The 25,237-nt window shown below is 44.2% G+C and overlaps 1 protein-coding gene across 1 annotated transcript in view; it reads right to left on the reverse strand.

The window, feature by feature from the left end:
- The window catches only part of LOC141133845 (NACHT, LRR and PYD domains-containing protein 3-like), a 158,647-nt gene that overhangs the window by 125,747 nt on the left and 7,663 nt on the right, over positions 1–25,237 (reverse strand). The window contains exons 2-3 of the mRNA XM_073623422.1: positions 19,430–19,488; positions 16,557–16,856 (exon numbers count right to left, since the gene is read on the reverse strand). Coding sequence (XP_073479523.1) covers positions 16,557–16,856; positions 19,430–19,457 — 328 coding nt within the window. The 5' untranslated portion in view covers positions 19,458–19,488. The remainder of the gene's footprint in view (positions 1–16,556; positions 16,857–19,429; positions 19,489–25,237) is intronic.

The raw sequence follows: 25,237 nt of genomic DNA on the forward strand, positions 1-25,237 counted from the left end.
TCCACACCTCAGCATGATTTGGCATGCTGAAGTCATGTGGTTACTTTCCTGTCTTTTCACTGGATGTTAGAGATCATAGCAGAAGTTCAGTGTTAGAAATACACATATTGACAAGGGGAGTGTAGAGGTGGGCGGGGAGTCTACTGACATCACGACTCCACCCACCGAGCTCCAGACAACAGACCCACCCACAGAATCTGCAGTTTTTCAAGTCTAATAACAGACAGAGGGGAGACATTTGACAGATAAAGATATATGCAGGAGGCATGTATATCCTTATAGATAATCACTATGGCAGTAGTTTAGAAAGGATGACATTAGGTTTACATCCACTTTAAGCCTGCGGCTCTGGGAGAGTTAACACAATTTTTTTCATAAAATGTGTGTGAAATATTGGATGAAACTTGAAAGTAAGTAATATAGAAGTGTCTAATTTGTAAGATTCTTCTGAATTCATTATTAGGGCTCTTATATTTTTCTTTTAGTGCTGCAAAGGAGGTGAAAGTAGAATCTATCATAAAGGTCCTGAGAGTGGTTACATTATTTTCAGTCCACCATGAAAAATGTTCTGAGTCTTGGTGTACTTGTAGGAACTTGCGATCACCTATAAAGGAGGCGAGTGGGGGTGTGATTGATATCATATTACATTTTTTATTATGTAATTTCCAAATTTGATATGAGTTAGCTACCACAAGATTAAGGTTAGCTAATTTGTAGATTGGAATTTTGTGGCCCCATAGTAAACCAGCGATGGAATAAGGAAGAATTGAGTTGTTTTCAAAACTAACCCAAGGGATTTTAGAATTTTGTATGTGCCATTGAGCTAATTGGGACCATCTAGCTGCTAGATAGTATAACCAAAAATCTGGAAGACCTATTCCACAATTTTTCTGTGATTTATATAAAACTGTTTTTGAGATCCTTGGATGAGAGTCTGACCATAAGAATCTTTTAACCACTGATTGGAATTTGGTGACCAAAGTTTTATTAAGTCTGGTAGGTAGTGCACAAAATAAATACAATAATTTAGGTAATAGAGTCATTTCTATAGCTGTTATTCTGCGTAAAAATGAAATATTAAAAGATTTCCATATTATCATCATCCTTAGTTTCTGTAACATAGGTAGGACGTTTTTATTAGTTAGATTATTAAAGTCTGGCGTGAGTTGTACACCTAGGTAAGGGAGAGACTCTGTTGTGCAAGTGAGGTTAAACGAGGATCGAATATTGTCTAGTTGTGCTGAGGGAATATTTATAGGCATACCTAGTGATTTCAAAACATTTACTGATAGACCAGAAAGGCATGAGAAGATTTTTAATGTTTGTAGTAGGATTGGTAACGTTATGTTAGGTTGTGATAGAAACAAAATCATATCATCAGCATACATACTAATGCCCCGTACACACGGTCGGATTTTCCGATGGACAATGTCCGATCGGAGCGTGTTGTCAGAAATTCCGACCGTGTGTGGGCGCCATCGGACATTTTCCATCGGATTTTCCGACACACAAAGTTGGAGAGCAGGAGATAAAATTTTCCGACAACAAAATCCGATTGCGTCAATTCCGACCGTGTGTGGCCTGTTCCGACGCACAAAGTGCCACGCATGCTCAGAAGAAATTCCGAGACGGGACAGCTCATTCTGGTATACTTAGCGTTCGCAATGGATACAGCACTTTCGTCACGCTGCAATGTTCAAAATGGTTTAATACAGCGCACTCTCTTCTTCTTTATAATGTGACAAGAATTAAGTCGTTTTGCTGCTCATATTCACACACACTTCTCAAACTTTTATTTGTGTTTTTTTAGTGGGATTCCCTGAATATATTGTTATTAGTTGTCACATCTGACAGTTTTATATTTAATTTTTTTTTATTTTGGATTTTAAGCCTTTTTTTTTTTCTTTATAATGTTTTGATTTTTTCCAAGGCTGATCTTTGTTCAATGTTATTTTTATTTTTACTCCAGAATATTTTTGTGTGTGTTTTGTGTGTCAAGTTACCCCAACACCATTGATATCTTTTATTATTTAATCTCCAGGAGATTGTTTGGTGTTGGTGTCCCTTGTTCATTTCACATTGTATATTTGAAATGTACCTGAATCCTCACAAAAAAACTGTCCTTTTTGAAGTAAAACACATAGGAGAGTATAATTCAAAACAAAAATCCTTTATTAAGGGATCAGAACCAAACAAAGAGGAAGGCAACACTGGATCAACAAGAGAAATTAGCGAAGCCTGGGACCCCCACGGCAGACATCAATTCTTCAACATCAAAATTGGTGGCCTGAGGAGTCCATATCTAAGGGAGGGCAGTCTGGTCCGGGATTCACAGAGATCTGGAAAGCAGCAGATGACATCTATGTTCCCAGGCTGTGGTACCACAAGAGGCTGCATTTTTTGGCTGACCAGACTGAACCCAGGGCAATCACTGTCTGGTCTTCCTTCCACGCTTCCTTCCGGGCTGTGGCTGTGCAGTTGGAGATGTGGCAGGAGGAGGAGTAGGACCTGGAGGAGGAGGACTGGGAGGACCTGGAGGAGAGGGAGGAGGAGGAGGACCTGCAGGAGGAGGAGGAGGACCATCCCAAAGATGTGTGTGAGGTGTAATTTGGCCCCTCATACCTTTCTCCAGAGCCTCCGATATGAGGGCCTCACACAAGACTTTTTGGCCCTCCTGCATCCTCTGCATTTTATATGATATGAAGGCAGCAATGTTCTCCTGCATGGTGTGTGGTGCTCCCAGGACCTCTGTAGCCCTCCAAAAGAATGCTATAGCCGCCTACTCTAGGGTACTCGTCCTACTGCCACTTTCTCTTTTCAGGGGGGGTGGAGGGACCTTGATATCAGCCAGCCGGCTCGGCCCGGCCACCTCCTGGCTGAGATTTCCCTGTGTATGAAAAAAGGACATGGTTTTAGTTGTTGCTTCATCAATCACAATCCTAAATTAGTACTCCCAACTAACATCTAGTTAACATCATTGATTGGACAAGCAGAAATATTTAGAGGAATGCTATACCTGGCTCAATCTGGGCTCCTCCACATGTGGCCTGGAAGGCCCAGGTTGGGCATCAGAAGCCTCAGCCGGGGGGGAAGGAAGCGTGGTAGGAAGACTGGAGTGGGATGGCCTGGGTTCAGTCTGGCCTGCCAGAAAGTGCAGCCTGTCGTAGTACAACATCCTGGGGACATAGATGTCATCTGCTGCTCCGGATCTCTGTGAATCCAGGACTTTCTTGCGCTCCCTCAGATATGTGCTCCTCAGGCCACCAATGAAGATCTTTAAATACTGTAGGTGATGCCTGCCGTGGGGATCACCTGCTTCACAGTTTCACACAATTGCTCCAGTGCTGCCTTCCTCTTTGCTTGGTTCTTGAAATGGGGGTGGGTAATCTCCCACAGACAGGGCACCTCACTTAGCATCTCTACGAATACTGACATGAAGTCATTGTCTTTCATTAAGATATCCATGTTCACTGCAAGACACAACACAAGACAAAGCCTAATGTCAGACAAAACTCTCCTAATCTTGTTACAATATAGGCCTCAATCTAGAAGCAGTATAAGCACAAGTTTGTCTCTTACCTTCGTTCTTACGATCGGCGCGTCCAATGCTCCTTCCTCCGCTCACGGATCGTACGTAATACGCACGTGTGTTACGCTTTATACACACTGCGCATGCGTGTAACTCCGCCTGCCCCTGACGTTCTTTCTAGTGTATTCCCCGCCCCTTTTCGTTCGGCACAGTGGGTGAAGAGCACATGGCGGAGTTACAACAGGTGCGTGCTAATTCTAGCAACGAGGAGGAGGAGGAGGAAAGCCCGGATCCAGGCACGTCCCGATCCAGAAGGAGACGTTTTCAGGCCACAAATATGTCGTTTGGGGAGATGTTGGAGATGGTCGACATCATGAAGAAGTCCGACTATGACGGAAAATATGGGCCTTACCCCAACATCCGAAAGGCCAAGATCATGGCGAAAGTGGTCAGGAGTCTTGAGAGGAATTTCGGGGTACGAAGATCAAAAGATCAGCTCAGGAAGCGGTGGTCGGACCTGAAGTTGAGAGAGCCAGAGCAGTACCGAAAGATCCGGAGAGTGCTGCAAAAAAGTAAGTAGTTGTGCTGTGTTCCTATTCTTTCTGTCTTTATTCCGTTCGTTCTGCTCCATATGCTTTTATTAATTGTAACGTTTAAAAAGGTCAACTTTAATGTTCATGGGCCCATTATTCGTTCGTATCAAACATTTTTCTTTCGGCCTCTAGAACACCATTGTTTAGGCCATATGCATTTTCACACATTTTTGGGGGCCTACTTGGATGCCAAATATTTGTTTGTGTAGATGGGTTTGTTACTAGAATGAAATGCAAACTAGATTGTGTGTAAGGAGAGGACACTGAGCAGCTGTTTTCACATCTGGACACTGGAGTACTAGTGTGGGACCCCAGAACACCATTTTTATTAGGGGGGGCACACAGGTGCTCCAGTGTATACTATAGGGGGGGCTACATCTGTGAAGCTTCTACCAAACAGGTAAAGTATTGGAGCTTGACAAAGGACACTAAAAAATATACATCTTGGGACTCGGCTAAAATAGACAATTGTACCCCACTTCCAAGCAATGTTTCCTATTTCTAGTTCTGCCTTCAAATATCTGTGTACTAAGTATACCATTTTTGTTTTACATAGGGGAGAAAAGACTCGGAGGACACCCCTCATCCGAGGAGACCAGAGACCCCCCCTCTGGAAGAAGGGGAAATACCAACCCAAGAAGCTGAGCAGGAGGAAGAAGAAGACGTGGTGGAGATTGGCACCACAACAGGTGAGTGTCTGCGACCACAGGCTCAGGTAAAAGATGGATGGTGGCAGATTTGAGACCTTTTTTTTTGTTCTTCATCTCTTTTTAGGTGATCGTGATCCAGAACACTTTACATCTGAAAGTGCCCAGATACTCATCGGGGAGATCATGGGGTGTAATCTCCAATTGCAAAACATCCAGCAACAAATCAGTGATGTTATTAAAAAAAATAATAACATCATTGATGTTTTGGGGCGAATTTAAACCCCACAAAATCACCTGTTTTATCTTACGAAAATGTTTTCAATGTTTAGAAAAGCCAAATTTGGAGGATGCACACAGTGTGCCAACATGTGCTATCTGCCATCACGGGAGATCAATGGACGCGTTTTGGGGGTGCAACCCCTTCCTCAATTATAAAGTCGCATTGAGGAAGGGCTTGCTCCCCCAAAACACGTCCCTTGATCCCCCCTGATGGCAGATAGCACATGTTGACATTCGTAAATTGGTGTGCATCTTCCAAATTTGGCTTTTCCAGGGGTGATTTCCCCCCATCTGAACGCTATATCAAACCCAGTTCCTAAATACTGATGTCTGATATAGCCTTCAGGTTTTACCATATGTGAACTTTGTAAGTTCAAGTTTTTTGGCTTTCTTGTTGGTTTTACACAGGCCTGTTTTATCTGAAATGGATATTTCGATTTTTGATAATGCTGCTGCAAACATTGTTATACAACAAACATGTTGGTTTGTTTTAAAAACCTTTGAGAAATGCACATGTGATTGTGCAGGTATAAAAAAGTGCCTTATTGTCTCAACACTACAACACTTTTGGGGTGATGTAATTGCTGTTTTATGCAAAAATGGGGGTTATTTCCTAAGGGCAAATACACTTTGCACTACAAGTGCAGGTTCAGTGCAGTTGCAAGTGCACTTGTAATGAAATGTGTTTTGGCATTTAGGAAGTACCAGCCAACACTGTTTTTTATAAGGTTACCCAATCACGACATTTTCTGCACTCAACAAATTTCTGTCAGGGTCAGCTAAAACAAACACAAGCAGTAAATGTCCACAAAGAATTTCTTTTGGTTGTTTATTTGAAAAAGGTGTCACAGATTGTCTGGCATATTGATAGCCCCCCTACCCGCAAAGAACTCCAGGTAGCGTAACCGGACATCACGGGCATTCAGGGAGGGCAAGCCAGGACGGCCACTTTCAAGCGCCATCAGTGTTGATGGATTAGGGATTCCGGCCTCAGGCCCAACTGAGCCAGCATAGTTGGCTGAATGTTTTCTTAAAAAATTATGGTGAACACAGCAGGCAAGTATTATATGGTTCAGTTTATACTCCGCCATATGGATGGGTGTCAGAAATAATCGGAACCGGCTGGCCAGGATTCCAAATGTGTTCTCCACCACTCTTCGGGCTCTGGCCAGCCGGTAATTAAAAACCCTCTGTTCCGGGGTGAGGGTCCTCATCGGGAATGGATGCATCAGGTGGTCCCCCAGCACAAATGCTTCATCAGCAACGAACACAAATGGGAGACCTTAAAACATTGTCCTCTGGAGGTGGCAAGTCCAAGCTGCCATTCTGGAGACGCCTGTAGAACTCCGTCTGGGTGATCACTCCACCATCGGACATCCGGCCATTCTTCCCCACGTCCACATACAAGAACTCGTAATTAGCCGACACCACCGCCAACATTACTATATTAAACCCTTTGTAATTATAATAGTACGACCCCGAGTTGGGTGGTGGGATGATGTGGACATCTTTCCCATCAATTGCCCCTCCGCAGTTAGGAAAGTCCCACCGCTGGGCAAAGTGGGAGGCCACAGTCTGCCATTCCTGTGGCGTTGAAGGAAACTGTTGAGGAAAAAACAATAAACATTACTATTTTTTTTCAAAGATACATGGCAAGCAGATTATACACAAACATTATGGGGCAACCTCCAGATAGCATTTACTAAGGGGAATTTAACAAGGCCAAAGTATAAGGTACACCTATCATATTCCCCCTCCCCCCATCTCATGGGTCGTTTCTAACATTATAGGGGGGGGACTCTTGGACAGGTAACCCTCTTCACTTCATTGAGAGATGAATGCCTAAATAATGGGTATTACTTGTAACAGCCCCTCCTTAGTTACATTATTGGCAGCCCACTGGACAGGTAAGAAGTGTCATAATACAAAGATATAAATACACACTGTACACATTTGAGGACATTTGGACATTTTGCTATCACCTATCAAGATAATAATAGAATAACAAAACTTTAAACAGTACCATTGGAAAGTATACAGGCAGGCCCTTGCACTACATGCTTTGGGGAATTCATCCATAAATCTGACCAGTAAAGAGATGGGTATAGTGTGTATGGGTTTGGCAAAGTCAGCAGATAGATGATTGAGGATAGAGAATTGGGATCAGCTGACTTAGCAGTTGGGGAAGGGAGGGTTAAAAAAAATTTGGGGACACCACAAAAAAAACCCTCTGGCACTCTGCCTGAATTGAAATCAAAAATAACATTTCCAAACATTTTAGGGGGTGTTTGGGGTAAAGCACTACTATAGAGCTGATAAAATACATTGTTAAGTGACTACATGAGGTGAATATAGGGCAGGAGACACCATGCTGGGGAGGTTATTGAAGGGCAAATATGTATGAAGGACATAAAATAATAATTACATAAAAATCCAGCATGCATCAGGACAAAGGGGACATTCACAGCATATTACAATCATGGTAATTAGGGAATGAGGGAAGAAATACAATATATTAGCAAACATTCAATACAATAAAATGTGATATAAAAGCATAAAAATCTTACCTTCATATACTCCTTCTGCAGGACCTGTATGATGGCAGAACAGGTCTCTGGGATAATGATCCCCAGAGCCTGGGGGGAGATTCCTGTCGAGAACTTTAAGTCCTGCAGACTTCTCCCTGTGGCCAAATACCGCAAGGTAGCGACCAACCTCTGCTCTGGAGTGATGGCTTGCCTCATGCAGGTATCCTGCCTGCTAATATAGGGGGTCAGCGAAGCCAACAAACGGTGAAACACGGGGTCCGTCATCCTGAGAAAGTTCCTGAAATCATCAGGATTATTCTCACGGATCTCACGGAGCAAAGGCATATGACAGAACTGGTCACGCTAAAGCAACCAATTCTTGGTCCATGAACTCCTCCCCACCCTGTTCATGGACTGGACTTGTGTCAAGGTCAGGACCCCAACACCAAGCCCCCGCACAGCACGAACTCTACAAGGAGTACGCATACGAAACATGGCTAGAAAACGGTCGGCTGCTCAGAACGAAGTAACAGAACGCACTGAAGAACAGTAAGGCCTGTGAAGAGCTACCTGAAAAACAGCAACGAGTGGGCAAGATCACACAGAAAACTCTGATACGAACTGACTGCACGCACTGAAGAGCAGATACAAACCCACAAGCACAAACTGAACGGCAGAAAACGATCTGAAAGCCACGAGTCTGAAAAAGCGCGAATCGTCTCTCACCAAACTTTTACTAACAAGAGATTAGCAAAAGGAGCCCAAAGGGTGCCGCGCTTGGTTCTGAACCGGCCTTTTCTAGTCTCGTCGTACGTGGTGTACGTCACCGCGTTGTTGGTGATCGGAAATTCTGACAACTTTGTGCGACTGTGTGTAGGCAAAACAAGTTTGAGCCAACATCCGTCTGAAAAAATCCTAGGATTTTGTTGTCGGAATGTCCGAACAAAGTCCGACCGTGTGTACGGGGCATAAGTTTATATGTGTTATTATTTGAAGTGTAACCTTTTATATCTGGGTTATGCAAAATTGCTGTAGCTAACGGTTCGATTGCAAGGGCAAATAATAGGGGTGAGAGGGGGCAGCCCTGTCTGGTTCCTTTGCCCATCTTAAAGAAGTTTGAGTTACAACCTGGTAATTTTATCATGGTGGCAGGATTGTTATAGAGAGCATGAAAAGCATGTATAAAAGCTCCATTGAAACCATATTTTTTTAGCACTAAATCTAGATATTTCCAAGTTACACTATCGAATGCTTTATTGATATCAAGGCTTAAAAGGAGTACGGGACGTGATTTAATATTGGCATCTTGAATTATATTTGTTACGGGTCTAATGTTGTCTGTAATTTGCCTGCCTGGGATAAAACCGGATTGGTATGGGGAAATCAGAGATGGGATTATCGTTGCTAATCTATTTGCTAATAGCCTGCTGAAGATCTTGAGGTCATTAATAATAACTGAGATTGATCTGTAATTTTGGGGCAGTGTGTGAACTTTATTCAGTTTTGGGATTAAAGACATATTAGCTAAGAGCATCTCTTCTGGGAAATGGTCTCCTTTTAGTATCTTAAGTAATTTGGTTAAGTTAGGGATTAATAGTTGGTGAAATTGTTTATAATAAAAAGAAGAAAATCCATCAGGACCAGGTGCAGAACCTTTTTTAAGGGATTTAATTATTTGGAGGATTTCTTCGTCTGTGCATGGGGCATTTAAAAGGTCAGTTTGTAAGGAGGTTAATGAGGGGAAAGGAATATTGTCTAACCATGATAATGTGGAAGGTGGGATTGATGATGAAGGTATCGAAAGGAGCTCCAAATAAAATTTGGAAAAAATTGATAGGATGTCTTGCGGATGAGTGACTAATTGATTGGTGTTATTTTTAAGTTTGTATACATTAGTGGGTTTAATAGATTGATTTAATTTACGGGCAAACATTGTTGAATAAGAATTACTTGAGGAAAAATTTAGCTTTTGACCAGCGGAGGGCCTTTTCTGCTTTAAAAGTTAGGATGGAGTCTAATTCATTGCGTTTTGAGAAATCATGTTAAAGATATCTGGGTCATGCGAGTTTGTATGTACCCTATATAATATATGGGAGGTCCATTGTGAGAGTGAATTTTTGCCCATTTTTCTTTATTAGCTTGAGCTGACATCTTGATGAGTCGTCCTCTCAAGACTGCCTTGTGAGCTAGCCAAAGAGTAGCGGGGGATATATCTGGAGTATTATTTAATGTAAAATAATCTTTAATGGCAGAAGCTATTTCCTGTTGATGAGTTGGTTCAGTTAATAAGGACTCGTTGAGTCTCCAAGAGTAAGGTTTTGAAGAAAGACCAATAAAATGTGTGTCGAGCATAGTAATCTGATGGTCTGACCAAGTGCAAGGAAGAATTGAAGCTTTTTTCATTTCACACGAGGGGCTGGGATCTGGGGGTCCCCTTGTTAAAGGGGGCTTCCAGATTCTGATAAGCCCCCCGCCCGCAGACCCCCACAACCACTGGCCAAGGGTTGTGGGGATGAGGCCCTTGTCCTCATCAACATGGGGACAAGGTGTTTTGGGGGGCCGCTACCCCAAAGCACCCTCCCAACGTTGAGGGCATGTGGCCTGGCACAGTTCAGGAGGGGGGATGCCCTCATCTTTCTCTTCATCTTCTTCTCTTCATCTTCTTTTCGGGTCGCTCTGCATACATGGGAGGCTCCCGCTGTGGGACGCTTCTCGTCTCCTAAAATAACGGATGGTGGGGCCACCCGGTGACCCCGCCCCCTCTGATGCACGGGGACTTGACGGGGACTTCCCTGTGGCATTCCCCGTGACATCAGAGGGGGTTACGGAATGGGTGACCCCGCCCCCCTCTGACGTCACTGGGAATGCCACAGGGAAGTCCCCGTCAAGTTCCTGTGCATCAGAGAAGGGCAGGGTCACCGGGTGAAAAACAACAAAAACGTGTAGCGCTAAACAATATCATAAATGAATGGGTGTATGGTGAAAGGAATCACCCCTATGAAAAACTATAAATAAGTGGGTAGTCCTGGTAAAGATAATTATAACAAAAAGGATAATAATAATTAGTCCTTGGGTAGATGTGATGCAGACAGATATTCCAATGCAAATAAGCTCACTACCACCGAGAGAAGGGAAGACCCCCCAGATGACGTCTTTTAGGACGAAACACGTCGGGTAGGACCCCACTGTCGCCACTTTGTACAGCGCTGTTTTTTACCTTGGATTTTCACGTGAGTGTATATCCTTTCTATTTTAATAAATTTCTCCGTTATCGGATTTACACTATGTGGCCCTTCCTTCCTTTTCTCCACAATTATATCATCATGTAATCCATGGAATACTGTCTGGAGGGATCCACCTACGGAATACCCCACTCCCCCTAGGACCTACGGGATCGTCTACACCTTTGGGACTTTCTACACCTCCCATAACCCGAGCGCTACCTAGAGGAAATCAGTCATCCATGAGATCACAGGCATCTGCAGCCACTTACCACTCAAGCCTTATCTGACCCAATTCGGCGTACGCCCTATCGGGTCCACCTCATCCGGTAAGCCTTCCCTTCTCTCGGTGGTAGTGAGCTTATTTGCATTGGAATATCTGTCTGCATCACATCTACACAAGGACTAATTATTATTATCCTTTTTGTTATAATTATCTTTACCAGGACTACCCACTTATTTATAGTTTTTCATAGGGGTGATTCCTTTCACCATACACCCATTCATTTATGATATTGTTTAGCGCTACACGTTTTTGTTGTTTTTCATATATACTTTGTTGGTTGTGTTAGCTGCTTTCTGTTTCTTTTGTGAGCAGCGCAGAATTATTTTGCACATACAGGGTCACCGGGTGGCCCCACCCTCCGTTATTTAGGAACCATCAGAAGACGAGAAGCGTCACAGCGGGAGCCTCCCATGTATGCAGAGCGGCCCGAAAAGAAAATGAAGAGAAGATGGAGAAGGAGATGCCGTGGAGGAAGATGCCAGACGAGAACACTGGAGAAAGAAGCAGAGGATCAGAGGAAGAAGAAGATGGAGGAAGAAACCGAAGGAAGATAGAAGAAAGAAGATAGAAGATGGAAAAAAGAAGACTTTAAATAAAAGGAATTGTCAAAAACTGTTTCTTGTCATTTTTAAAATTTTTGACAGTTTTTTTGTGAAATGGTAGGAGTACCCTCTTACCATTTCACACAGGGGGGCCGGGATCTGGGGGTCCCCTTGTTAAAGGGGGCTTCCAGATTCCGATAAGCCCCCCACCCACAAACCCCCACAACCACTGGCCAAGGGTTGTGGGGATGAGGCCCTTGTCCTCATCAACATGGCGACAAGGTGTTTTGGGGGGCCGCTACCCCAAAGCACCCTCCCAATGTTGAGGGCATGTGGCCTGGTACGGTTCAGGAGGGGGGGTGCTCTCTCGTCCCCCCTCTTCTCCTGCGGCCTGCCAGGTTGCGTGCTCGGATAAGGGTCTGGTATGGATTTTTGGGGGACCCCTACGTCATTTTTTTAAAATTTTTGCCCGGGGTTCCCCTTAATATCCATACCAGACCTGAAGGGCCTGGTATGGAATTTAGGGGGACCCCATGCCAGTTTTTTTTTTTTAATTTTGCTTCGGGGTTCCCCTGTGGTGAAATCCTATGCAGTTTTCATCAAAGAATTTTTATGTGTATTGTCGGACCGGCAATTCATTAATAACCGCGAGTAAATGACTTTTTTTCCTTTGTCATTTTGCTGTCAGACTGTTCTAAACACAGGAAACATGCGCCCCTTTACAGGCATACTATAGACACCCCCCAGGTACGAAATTTAAAGGAATATTACACTTTTATTGTTTCACTTTAAGCATTATTAAAATCACTGCTCCCGAAAAAACAGCCGTTTTTAAAACTTTTTTTGCATTGATACATGTCCCCTGGGGCAGGACCCGGGTACCCAAACACTTTTTATGATAATACCATGCATATAAGCCTTTAAAATTAGCACTTTTGATTTCTCCCATAGACCTTTAAAGGGTGTTCCGCGGCTTTCGAATTTGCCACGAACACCCCAAATTGTTCGCTGTTCGGCGAACTGGCGAACAGCCGAACAGCCGATGTTCGAGTCGAACTCGAAGCTCATCCCTAGTTCAGAGTATATAGGGCCCGGGGGCCCCACGCCTTTCCTTTTTTTAATTTGGGTGTGGGGTTCCACTTAATATCCATACAAGACCCAAAGGGGCTGGTAATGGGCTGGGGGGGTGGGGGGTACCCATGTAATTTTTCTCAATGATTTTCATCCATATTGCCAGGACCCGACATTACATTAAAGCCGCAAGCAGTTTTAAATGACTTTTATTCCTTTAAAAATGTCATTTTGTGCAGGGACTGTTCTAAGCACAGGAAACATGCGCCACTTTACAGGCATACTATAGACACCCCCCAGGTACGATATTTAAAGAAATATTTAACTTTTTTTTTTTTCACTTTAAGCATCATTAAAATCACTGCTCCTGAAAAAATGGCCATTTTTTAAAACTTTTTTTTTGCATTGATACATGTCCCCTGGGGCAGGACCCGGGTCCCCAAACACTTTTTAGGACAATACATTGCATATTAGCCTTTAAAATTAGCACTTTTGATTTCAAACATTTGAGTCCCATAGACTTTAACAGGGTTCTACAGTTTGCGCAAACTTTCGGTCCGTTCGCAGGTTCTGGTGCGAACCGAACGGGGGGTGTTCGGCTCATCCCTAGTCAAGACATCAGGAGAGGAGATCCTGTGTGTGTGCATTTAGTAACAACTTTTAAAGACCGGGTGACTGTTTAATTCATGGAGGCTGGAGGGAGCAGCTGTGTGTAGCTCTGGTTCTTGAATTCATGGAGATAACATCATTTTAGTCTAAAAAAAGGGAATTATTCAGAGTGATTCTTCTAGTTCTAATGGAAGCAGTGAGTAGTAAATCTTCAGTCAGATATGCCAAGTAACAGAAGAAGAAATAGTCTGCAGTGAGGATTCTAAAGGGAAAAATCCATTTACCATATATACTCGAGTATACAGTAGGTGACCGCGATATTGTGTCAATCTCGCCGCACTTCTCGGCGACATTTGACACCTACGAGCCCCGTCGCAGGAGCCAGCGCCGAGATGGCTCACTCATCGGGAAAGGAAAACTTTGTTTTCCTTCCGCGATGAGTGACAGGCAGCGCTGACAGCTGTCTAGTATGAATCCTGAGGCGGGAACACCGCGCCAAATTTTAAATGAAAAAGCCGGCGTGGGTTCCCCCCTCGGAGGCATACCAGGCCCTTAGGTCTGGCATGGATTGTAAGGGGAGCCCCCTATGCCGAAAAATCGGCGTGGGGTCCCCCCCAGATCCATACCAGACCCTTATCCGAGCACGCAGCCCGGCCAGCCAGGAAGGGGGGTGGGGACGAGCGAGCGCCCCCCCTCCTGAGCCGTACCAGGCCGCATGCCCTCAACATGGGGGGGTGGGTGCCTTGGGGGAGGGGGCGCCCTGCGGCCCCCCCACCCCAAAGCACCTTGTCCCCATGTTGATGAGGACAAGGGCCTCTTCCCGACAACCCTGGCCATTGGTTGTCGGGGTCTGCGGGCGGGGGGCTTATCGGAATCCGGGAGCCCCCCTTAATAAGGGGGCCCCCAGATCCCGGCCCCCCACCCTGTGTGAATGAGTTTGGGGTACATGGTACCCGTACCCATTCACCTAGGGAAAAGTGTCAATATAAAAAAAAACACTACACAGGTTTTAAGAGTAATTTATTAGTCAGCTCCGGGGTCTTCATTCCGACTTCGGGGGGTCTCCTTCCGACTTCTCCCGGTGTTCGGCCTCTTCTCCCGGGCCCCGCCGCTATCTTCTTCCAGCTCTATTGCCAGCGAGGGGCCCGGTCTGCTGCCGCTGTCTTGTCGCCGCTGTCTCGCCGCCGCTGTCTCTCCGCTTCTTCTCTTCTTTTCTTCTTCCCCGATGTTGACACGATGCTCTCTCCGGCTCGAATGCTGTGTGCGAGCTGCGGAGCCATTTATATAGGCGGTAACCCCACCCCCTTACGACGTCATGGTCCCAGCATGCGCAGGGACTCTGGCGTCATAAGGGGGCGTGGCCCCAGGGCGCCCCCTCCCCCCCATGTTGAGGGCATGCGGCCTGGTACGGCTCAGGAGGGGGGGGCGCCCTGGTCCCCACCCCCTTTCCTGGCCGGCCGGGCTGCGTGCTCGGATAAGGGTCTGGTGTGGATTTGGGGGGGACCCCCACGACGATTTTTCAGCATAGGGGGTTCCCCTTACAATTTATGCCAGACCTAAGGGCCTGGTATGCCTCCGAGGGGGGAACCCACGCTGGCTTTTTCATTTAAAATTTGGCGCGGTGTTCCCGCCTCAGGATTCATACTAGACAGCTGTCAGCGCTGCCTGTCACTCATCGCGGAAGGAAAACAAAGTTTTCCTTTCCCGATGAGTGAGCCAGCGCGACATTCACAGTACCCTGTCGCCGAGAACCAGCGCGATGGTATCGCGCTGGAAACACAATCTCGCGGTCAGGTACTGTAAGTCGAGTTTTTCAGCACATTTTTTTGTGCTGAATGTGCCCCCTTCGACTTATACTCGAGTCAAGCACTTTTCTGCAGCAAAAAATTTCATTTTCCGAACCGAATTTTGGGCCCCGTATCTCAGGTCCACTTGGTGCTTGGAACCCCACATTTGGTGTGCTAACCCAGTGGAACTGGTACCACAGCATATCCAAAGCTGGGGTTCCTAGCACCAAGTGGCCCCGAGATATGAGGCCCCAAAGCCGGTTCAGAAAATGTCATTCTCTGCTGCAGAAAAGTGCTTGACATTTTCTGAACCGACTTTGGGGCCCCGTATCTCAGGGCCACTTGGTGCTAGGAACCCCAAATTTGGTGTGCGAACCCAGTAAAACTGGTGCCATAAAATATCCAAAGCTGGGGTTCCTAGCACCAAGTGACCCTGAGATATGGGGCCCCAAACCGGTTCAGAAAATGTCATTCTCTGCTGCAGAAAAGTGCTTGACATTTTCTGAACCGATTTTTGAGGCCCTGTATCTCGGGGCCACTTGGTGCTAGAAACCCCAGCTTTGTATATTTTATGGTGCTAGTTTCACTAGATTTGCACATTGCACAATTTGGGGTTCCTAGCACTAAGTGGCCCCGAGATATGGGGCCCCTAAAGTCGGTCAACTGTGTCCATCTGCAGCAATGTCATTTCGGGACCCTTTGGGTTCAGAGACCCCAAATTTTGGCTGCAGCTAGAGGGCATCTAGAAACCCTTAACTACCAAGTTTGAAGTTCGGGGGACCTATGGCTGCAAATGGGCACAGTGAGACATGCAAATGGGCACAGTGAGGCTGCAAATGGGCATTGTTGACCCTCTTTTCCACTTACAGTAGCTGTGCATTTCTCACCCTCGTCTTATACTCGGGTCAATAAGTTTTTCCCATTTTTTTGTGGTAAATTAGGGCCTGGACTTATACTCGGATCGACTTATACTCGAGTATATACGGTACTAGGTCAAGGCCATGGATGATACTCTACAAAGTGAAATCTTTATGGGCATCTCATGCCTCCCTTGTTTCATTCAAGTTGTATCCCACAAATAAAAGAGAGAAAACTAAATTATTGACTGTTCATTGTCTATAAAGTGATGGATGGGGGTGGCAGCAGGGTGATTGGCAGATTGCTATAACCAACTCAGTAGCCCTTACGAGGCTACCGCTACATATATAATGTATTATATATCCTGTATGTATAAAATGTACTATATAATATATCCTGTATGTATATAATGTATTATATAATATATCCTGTATGTATACTTCCATGAGGCCCCATATGTGTGTACTGTCAGCGGGAAGTGGATCATCTAGTTGGAAGCTCCTAATTTGTCATTTGCTTTCCCTGGATGACATTCATAATTCTTCCTCACACAGATATTGATCAGGAATTGGTAGGAAATGGACATTATAAACGAGAACTCACCATGTTGTGCTTTGCTCTGGAGGTCATCTGCAGGTCCCATCAGACCGATCAATGTAAAGACATGAATGGTGACATCCAGAGCCCCTTTCTCTCCATATGCATCTATCAGGAGGTCCTTGGTGGTGATCCAGTCTGCATTTTCTAGTTTTCCTCGGGGCAAGGGCTGTTTATCTCCATAGGAGAAATCAGACAATTTGTTCCTGAATCTCTTGAAGTCACTTCCTTTCAGATCCTCCAGGGAATATATGATAAGATCCCCGGGGGTTTGTCTGACCTTTCCCAGGACTCCGGGAGCCGACCCTGCAGAGAGGACAATCAGCAACCATAAACATTCATCCTTATTGGAGGATTTCTGACACATGACTGCAGATACAGTGCCTTGAAAAAGTATTCATACCCTTTGAAATTTTCCACATTTTGTCATGTTACAACTAAAAATGTAATTGTATTTTATTGGGATTTTATGTGATAGACCAACACAAAGTGGCACATAATTGTGAAGTGAAAGGAATAAGTATGTAAAAAAAGTGTGGTGTGCATTTGTATTAAGCCCCCCTGAGTCAATACTTTATATAACCACTATTCGCTGCAAATACAGCTGCAAGTCTTGACATAGATTTGGATTTAGGTCTGGACTGTGACTGAGCCATTCTAACACATGAATATGCTTTGATCTAAACCATTCCATTGTAGCTCTGGCTGTATGTTTAGGGTCGTTGACCTGCTGGAAGGTCAACCTCCGCCTCAGTCTCAAGTCTTTTGCAGACTCCAACAGGTTTCTTCTAAGATTTCCCTGTATTTGGCTACAACCATCTTCCCATCAACTCTGACCAGATTCACTGTCCCTACTGAAGAAAAGCATCCCCACAACATGATACTACCACCACCATGTTTCACAATGGGGATGGTGTGTTCAGGGTGACGTGCAGTGTTAGTTTTCCACCACACATAGCATTTTGTTTTTAGGCCAAAAAGTTCAATTTTGGAATCATCTGACCAGAGCACCTTCTTCCACATGTGGATCTCTGCAGATCCTCCAGAGTTACCATGGGCCTCTTGGCTGCTTCTCTGATGAATGCTCTCCTTGCCCAGCCTGTCAGTTTAGGTGGACGGCCATGTCTTGGTAGGTTTGCAGTTGTGCCATACTCTTTCCATTTTCTGATGATGGATTAAAAAGTGCTCCGTGAGATGGTCAAAGCTTTGGAAATGTTTTTTTTTTATAACCTAACCCTGCTTTAAACTTCTCCACTACTTTATACCTGACCTGTCTGGTGTGTTCCATGGCTTTCATGATGCTGTTTTTTCACTAAGGTTCTCTAACAAACCTTTGAGGGCTTCGCAGAACAGCTGTATTTATACTGAGATTAAATGACACATAGGTGGACTCTATTTACTAATTAGGTAACGTCTGAAAGCAATTGGTTCCACCAGATTTTAGTTAGGGGTATCAGAGTAAAGGGGGCTGAATACAAATGCCGCCCACATTTTTCATAGATTTGTAAAACATTTTGAAAACCATTTATCATTTTCCTTTAACTTCACAATTAATGTCCACTTTGTGTTGGTCTATCACAGAAAATCCCAACAAAATACATTTATGTTTTTGGTTGTAACATGACAAAATGTGGAAAATTTCAAAGGGTATGAATACTTTTTCAAGGCACTGTTATGCCCCGTACACACGGTCGGACTTTGTTCGGACATTCCGACAACAAAATCCTAGGATTGTTTCCGATGGATGTTGGCTCAAACTTGTCTTGCATATACACGGTCACACAAAGTTGTCGGAAAATCCGATCGTTCTAAACGCGGTGACGTAAAACACGTACGTCGGGACTATAAACGGGGCAGTGGCCAATAGCTTTCATCTCTTTAATTATTCTGAGCATGCGTGGCACTTTGTCCGTCGGATTTGTGTACACACGATCGGAATTTCCGACAACGGAATTTGTTGTCGGAAAATTTTATATCCTGCTCTCAAACTTTGTGTGCCGGAAAATCCGATGGAAAATGTGTGATGGAGCCTACACACGGTCGGAATTTCCGACAACAAGGTCCTATCACACATTTTCCGTCGGAAAATCCGACCGTGTGTACGGGGCATTAGTCTGTATTGGCAGCTGGCAATGCTATAAAGAGCATATAGAAGGGAAGGGAAATGAAATTATCCTCCAATATGTCTATTATCCTATGGAGGCATTGGATCCCTTGTGATAATCTCATGATTGCCTCCATAATGGTAAGTTACCTCTCAGATGGATGAACATTGGGTGCAAACACCTAAGGGGTCTATTTATAAAAGATTCACCTTCATGAAAAATCCATATGAATATGTTTATTAATATGTTTATTTCCTATAATATTCAGCTCCATCTAGTGGCCAGAATGTCATATATTACCGGTTGAGGTATTGAGGTATTTCAAGAAAACACTTTATTATGAAACTATAAATCCTTTAAGAAACCTTCCCCTGAATAATGATGTGTGATCAGTGTGAACTAAAAACTCTGATTACCCCCAAATCTCCCAGCAGTATGTGTCATGTAACAGTGTTTTTCTACTTAGGATTATAGACAAAGGATTCCCCAGACCGCTACACTAATCACCATAAAATTTGGGGTCCTCCAGTCATTATGGATCACTGGGCCATCTCAGAAGATCATTTCCATCAATGATAAATACAATCTGAAGACACGGTAATGTGATAGTAGTATTGATGAATGCTTCTTAACTCTTCTAATGGGTGGAACCAGATATCTACAGGAAATGTCCAGACTATGGAGACATGAGATGTCCTATCATCTAATTCCAATCTCTGGAGATGTGAGATGGAGGAAAACATTGGAAAGGATTGTCAGGATCAGCAGTCATACCTTGTAAGGAGGAGGAAGAGGTCGCCATGACATCAGGAGATGACCCGAGATGACATCACCTGGAAGAAGCACAAACAATAATAAACTCATTTGTAGTGTGATGAACAGGATTTTGCTTCCTTATGTGAATAATGATTGGCTGTCTAGCCAATTTATTTGAGAAGATCTGAAATGGACTTCTGTCATTTACAGCTCATAACTATGGGGGTCAATCAATAACTTCATCTTAGCATTCATCTGATTGGTATATATCGGGGTCACAAATTTATTTCACCCTGTTTAGAACCACCATTTATACAGACTCATATTTAGGCATCTCCTCCACAAATCTGTGCCATTCATAGCCAAGACTGGTACTAATCAGCACCAAAGTATCAGCCAGTAAGATGTCTATAGAGAGGTCAGGTGATAAAAAGGATAAGGCCCCAAAATGGAAGCGATGTGTGATTAGCAGATGACTACATTCAATAAGATGCTTCCAAGTGGATTCTTCAGGAAGGTTGGTGTTGTGGACACTGGCTGGCGGGTCTTGGTCATCACCTGGGGAGGACCTGGACCCTCCACTGTCTGACTCTGTCTTTTTTTGGACAGGGATTATGGGCCATGTCTCACAGTATTGCCGGACCTGTGACACATGCCAGCAGGTGGGTATGCATGGGGGCCCACTGAAAGCTCACCTACACCCTTTACCTATCATTGATGAACCCTATAGCTGCATTGCCCTAGACCTGGTAGGACCATTGCCCCAACCTAGTCCTGGGAAGAGATATATCCTTACCATGGTGGATTATGCCACTCGGTACCCAGAGCCCATTCCCCTGGCAAATATCCACGCAGAAACCGTGGCTGATGCCTTGCTCCGGATCTTTGCCAGGGTGGGTTTCCTTTAGGAAATCATCTCTGACCAGGGGATTCAGTACACTGCTGAGCTCACTCAGCAGTTATGGAGGCTCTGTGGGATAAAGCCCCTACAGAGCTCTCCTTATCACCCCCAGACCAACAGACTTTGTAAGAGGTTCAATGGAACACTGAAACAGTTGCTTCGGACATTTGCAACCTCTCGCAGGGATTTGGAGAGATATCTTCCGCACCTTTTCTTTGCTTATCGGGAATCTACCATGTTCTCCCATTCAAGTTACTGTATGAGAGGCGGGTGAGGGGGGCCCTAGATCTAGTCAAAGCGCACTCATCCATGTCTTTATGGACCTTGCTTTGTGCACTAATCTAAATCAGTTGGTGGAGGGGGGATTATGGTGTGGGGGTTGTTTTTCAGGGGTTAAACTTGGCCACTTAGTTCCAGTGAAGGGAACTCTTAAGGTGTCAGCATACCAAGACATTTTGGACAATTCCATGCTCCCAACTTTGTGCCCTGTGATGTCCCCTGTGATGGAACTGTCTAGACCCCTCGCTTTGGGGCTTCTGTCAGTATACAGCTTCCTTCAGTCTGGACATAGGAACCAGATATTATAGCTGACCATACAAGACTAGCCGACAAATAGCTTGTATGAAATCTGGCACACTTCATTGAACAAGAATACATGCTTTTTATACACTTGAAAAATAGGTCAGTCACCACATGAACAATAACCCAAATATTTACCCAAAACATCACACAATTGTTTAGATGACGAGGTAGAACTGACTCATTGCTAATCCAATCATAGACTATCCTCCAAGAGTTAGTCAAAATAGCCACCAGACAGACACAATAGGTGAAGGAAAATTCACACCTAGACAATGCTTTTATTAATCAGGATCTCCTTGTAGCAGACTGTACAACTCCTACATTGAAGCCCATGGAACAGAGACCAATGTGACCAGGTATTTCAATTAACATGTATAATTCAGAATCAAACAAACCAGAAATAGTCTTCAGGGCAAATACAAGAAAACAGTCTCTCGAAAATGTAACAGAAAGAGAAATATAGTAATAACAAATGACAGGGTGAATGTGAGCTGAAAAGGTCCCTGCAGTCAGTATCTGTGACAGTGTCTCCCCCATCCCATAGTTTGGCAGACCCAGCTAGATCCACCACAGGTCGGCTTGGGGCTGTCCGGGAGCATCTTATAGTTCTGTTTGCCAGGAAAGCCCATCAGCGTTCCCATTTGAAGTAATCCAAACCATGCTAAAATAAACATAAAAGGGACACAGGGAGCTGAAACAAGAGTTTCCAGATCTCTCAAAGGTAAGCTGGGTTCCACAAGCCCCCCACCCAAAGTGACTCTCATGACAGCCCCTTCCTGTTCCAACATGACTGTGCACCAGTGCGCAAAGCAAGGTCCATAAAGACATGGATGAGCGAGTTTGGGGTGGAGGAACTTGAGTGGCCTGCACAGAGTCCTGACCTCAACCTAATAGAACACTTTTGGGATCAATTAGAGTGGAGACTATGAGCCAGGCCTTCTCATTCAACATCAGTGCCTGACCTTACAAATGCGCTTCTGGAAGAATGGTCAAACATTCCCATAGACACACTCCTAAACCTTGTGGACAGCCTTCCCAGAAAAGTTAAAGCTGTTATAGCTGCAAAGTGTGGGCCAACTCAATATTGAACCCTGTGGACTAAGACTGGGATGCCATTAAAGTTCATGTGTGTGTAAAGGCGATGTCCCAATACTTTTGACAATATAGTGTATATGCAACATAAAGAATTAGCTCATTGGCCCTTGCATAAATTTGGCAAAAAGAATGGTTGGCTCTTAGCTCAATCGATTAGGGTTCTAAGATATCATGCTCATCTCAGGGCTTGCTAGATTCCTCTGAAGCCATAGCCAAAGCTTTTCAGTTATATTCCTAATCCTTATATAACATTTCAGCCACGTCATTGGATACTCATGATTATTCACCTACTATTTCATTATTACACTATATTCAGTCACCTGCTATCCCAACTTTATCAGCAGATGCTGCTGAGGAACTCTCAAAGCCATTCAAGGCCTCTGACCTTGCCTCTGCAATAAATCTTTTCCTGTGAGGGAAAAGTCCAGGTCCAGGTGGCTTTACTCACATTTCTATTCTCATTTTTCAGACTGTCTCCGGTTATGGAAGAAGTGTTCAATTCCATCTCACAGAAGTGTCCTTTTCCACGGCACTCTCAAGACACGCATACAACTGTTATTCCAAAAGCCAACAAAGATCCGGAATTAAGCTGCAGCTACAGACCCATTTATTTCATTCATTTGGATTAACCACTTTACGATCGTCCTATTGTAGCTTTACTGCTACAGGATGGCGTCTGTGCACAGGATCATGTATATACATATATACACGTGATCCTGCACTTTCGGGTCACCGCTCGTATAATCACAGCGGGAACCAATCAGCGGGTACCGTGGACTCGATGTCCTCCGGCACCCACAGATTACGCCATTACTAGTAGTTGCATGTAGGCTTCAGTCTTATATACCTTCCCTGATTCATTTAGATCAGGGTGGGTTTGTCCCTGGTAGAGAGGCCAGGGACAACACCACTTAAACAATCACTCTCATTGATTATGTTAGTAAAAAACATTTCCATTCGCAATTGATGTGGAGAAGGCTTTTGACCACGTCTTGTGGGATTTTATCTCAGCCTCCCTTACACAGATTGGTAGACCATCGGGCTTGTTAAATAAAAACCCTCATCGGCTAGAGTTAGGATCAATGGTATCCTTTCCCATAACCTTCATATACACAATGGCACTCGTCAAGGGTGCCCACTCTCCGCCTTACTTATAGGGCTTCCAATAGGGCGATGTGAGATTAAGCTGAGTTTATACACAGATTATCAATTATTATATATATCAAACCCCTCAGTGATATTTCTAGCACTCATACATGAATTTACACACTTTGGACATCATAGTAATTTTAAGGTAAACATACATAAGACAGAGTGTAAGACAAAAACAATTCCATAGCTCAACTCACCAACCAGTCTGCTGACCAACCAAATTACCTGTCTAACTGTTAAAAGTAGGGGTTTATTTAGCACACATTTGCAAACGCATGTGAAAGCTGCACGGCCTCGTCATGGCACCTAAATTTAGGAATTTGTATTTCTAAATACTTGATACTTTTTTGGTTTCCATACAAAAGGAAATGATTTACGTAAACTGACAATGGTAGAATCTGATATAGAGACATTGAAGACCTTGGTCTTATGTATAAGCTGCAAGGCCTCGTCATGGCACCCTGTGTTGCTTGCAGTTCTAACACTACAAATTTATAAGTGTCTCCACAGTGGAAGCACATGCATGGAATGAATAGATGTGGGACAGGTGAGCCTGGAGGCAGCCCAAGCCCCCTTAAAGGAACAGGAGCACACTGGACACCCAGCAAGAGCACAATGGCAGCTAAGGTGCCCAGTGTGTCCCCTGGAACATATATATGAACAGTAACAAAAAACTGGCCACTGCCCCCACCTATAACTGGACTTCACAGCAAGGAGCACATGGAGGGCCATATACATGTAAGACAAAAAACAATTCCATAGCTCAACTCACCAACCAGTCTACTGACCAACCAATTTACCTGTCTAACCATCTGTTAAAAGCAAGAGTTTTGTATACACTGGGGACACTCTGAGCACCTTCGCTGCCATTGTGCTCTTGCTGGGTGTCCAGTGTGCTCCTGTTCCTTTAAGGGGGCTTGGGCAGCCTCCAGGCTCAACTGTCCCACATCTATCCATTCCATGCATGTGCTTCCACTGTGGAGACACTTATAAATTTGTAGTGTTAGAACTGCAAGCAACAGGGAGGAGCTATCAGAACTGGAAAAGTTATGCATGCTAAATAACACCAAAGGAATAATATCTAAAATTTATAAAATAGGATTGACGATGGGTAGAGGGAAGGTACCACCATTTATCACAAAGTGGGAAAAAGAATTAGGATTGCAGATTGACAGCAATAGGTTAAGGAAAGTAATGGAACTGATCCATGGTTCGTCGATGGACACCAATGTCGCTGAATTAAATTATAAAATCTTATCGGGCTGGTACGCCACCCCAGATAGAACTTGTAAATTTCAAAAGGATAAAACATCAGAATGTTGGAGAGGATGTAAAGGCATAGGCAATATGGCCCATATATGGTGGGACTGCCCTGGAATTAAAAACTACTGGGTAAAAATCTTGAGGTATATCAAAGAAATAACTAAGACAGAAGTAAAGGCAGACCCCTGGTTAGTATTACATCATGGAATAGAAGGGGAGGTAAAAAAGTATAAAAACTCTCTAGTTCCACACCTGCTGAACGCAGCAAAAAAAATCATTCCAAAAAAGTGGTTAAAGGTAGAATGCCCATTAATATGGGAGTGGGTGGATGCAGTGGAAGATATTCGATTTATGGAGGAAGGAAGGTATGGAGAAAAGGCTGCAACAGTAGGGGAAAACATCTGGCAAAATTGGAAGGACTTTAAAAATTCATGGAGTATTACTGAGGGGCTGAATATTAGATTCGAATAAAGAGGGAGATATTAGATAGGTGTGCACAGAGGTGGGGGGGGGTCGGAGGGGGTGAGGGGGGGAGGGGGAGGAGGGAGGGGGGTGATGGGGAAAATAAGAAGAAGATCTTTTTGATAAATTTTGCATTGGATTTAAGATAAATAAATGTTTTGTATATTCGCATAGAAGCTACACATGATGTGAAAAAAAAAAAGAGACAGAAATGACACTGATAAAGTGGAGGAAGTCTCTAATGGAATCACTGAGGTGGCAAAAAAAAAAAAAAAAGAAAGAACTGCAAGCAACACAGGGTGCCGTGATGAGGCCTTGTAGCTTATACATAAGACCAAGGTCTTCAATGTCTCTATATCAGATTCTACCAT

This window comes from Aquarana catesbeiana, linkage group LG03, assembly GCF_042186555.1.
Source record: "Aquarana catesbeiana isolate 2022-GZ linkage group LG03, ASM4218655v1, whole genome shotgun sequence".
Classification (NCBI taxonomy): Eukaryota; Metazoa; Chordata; class Amphibia; order Anura; family Ranidae; genus Aquarana; species Aquarana catesbeiana.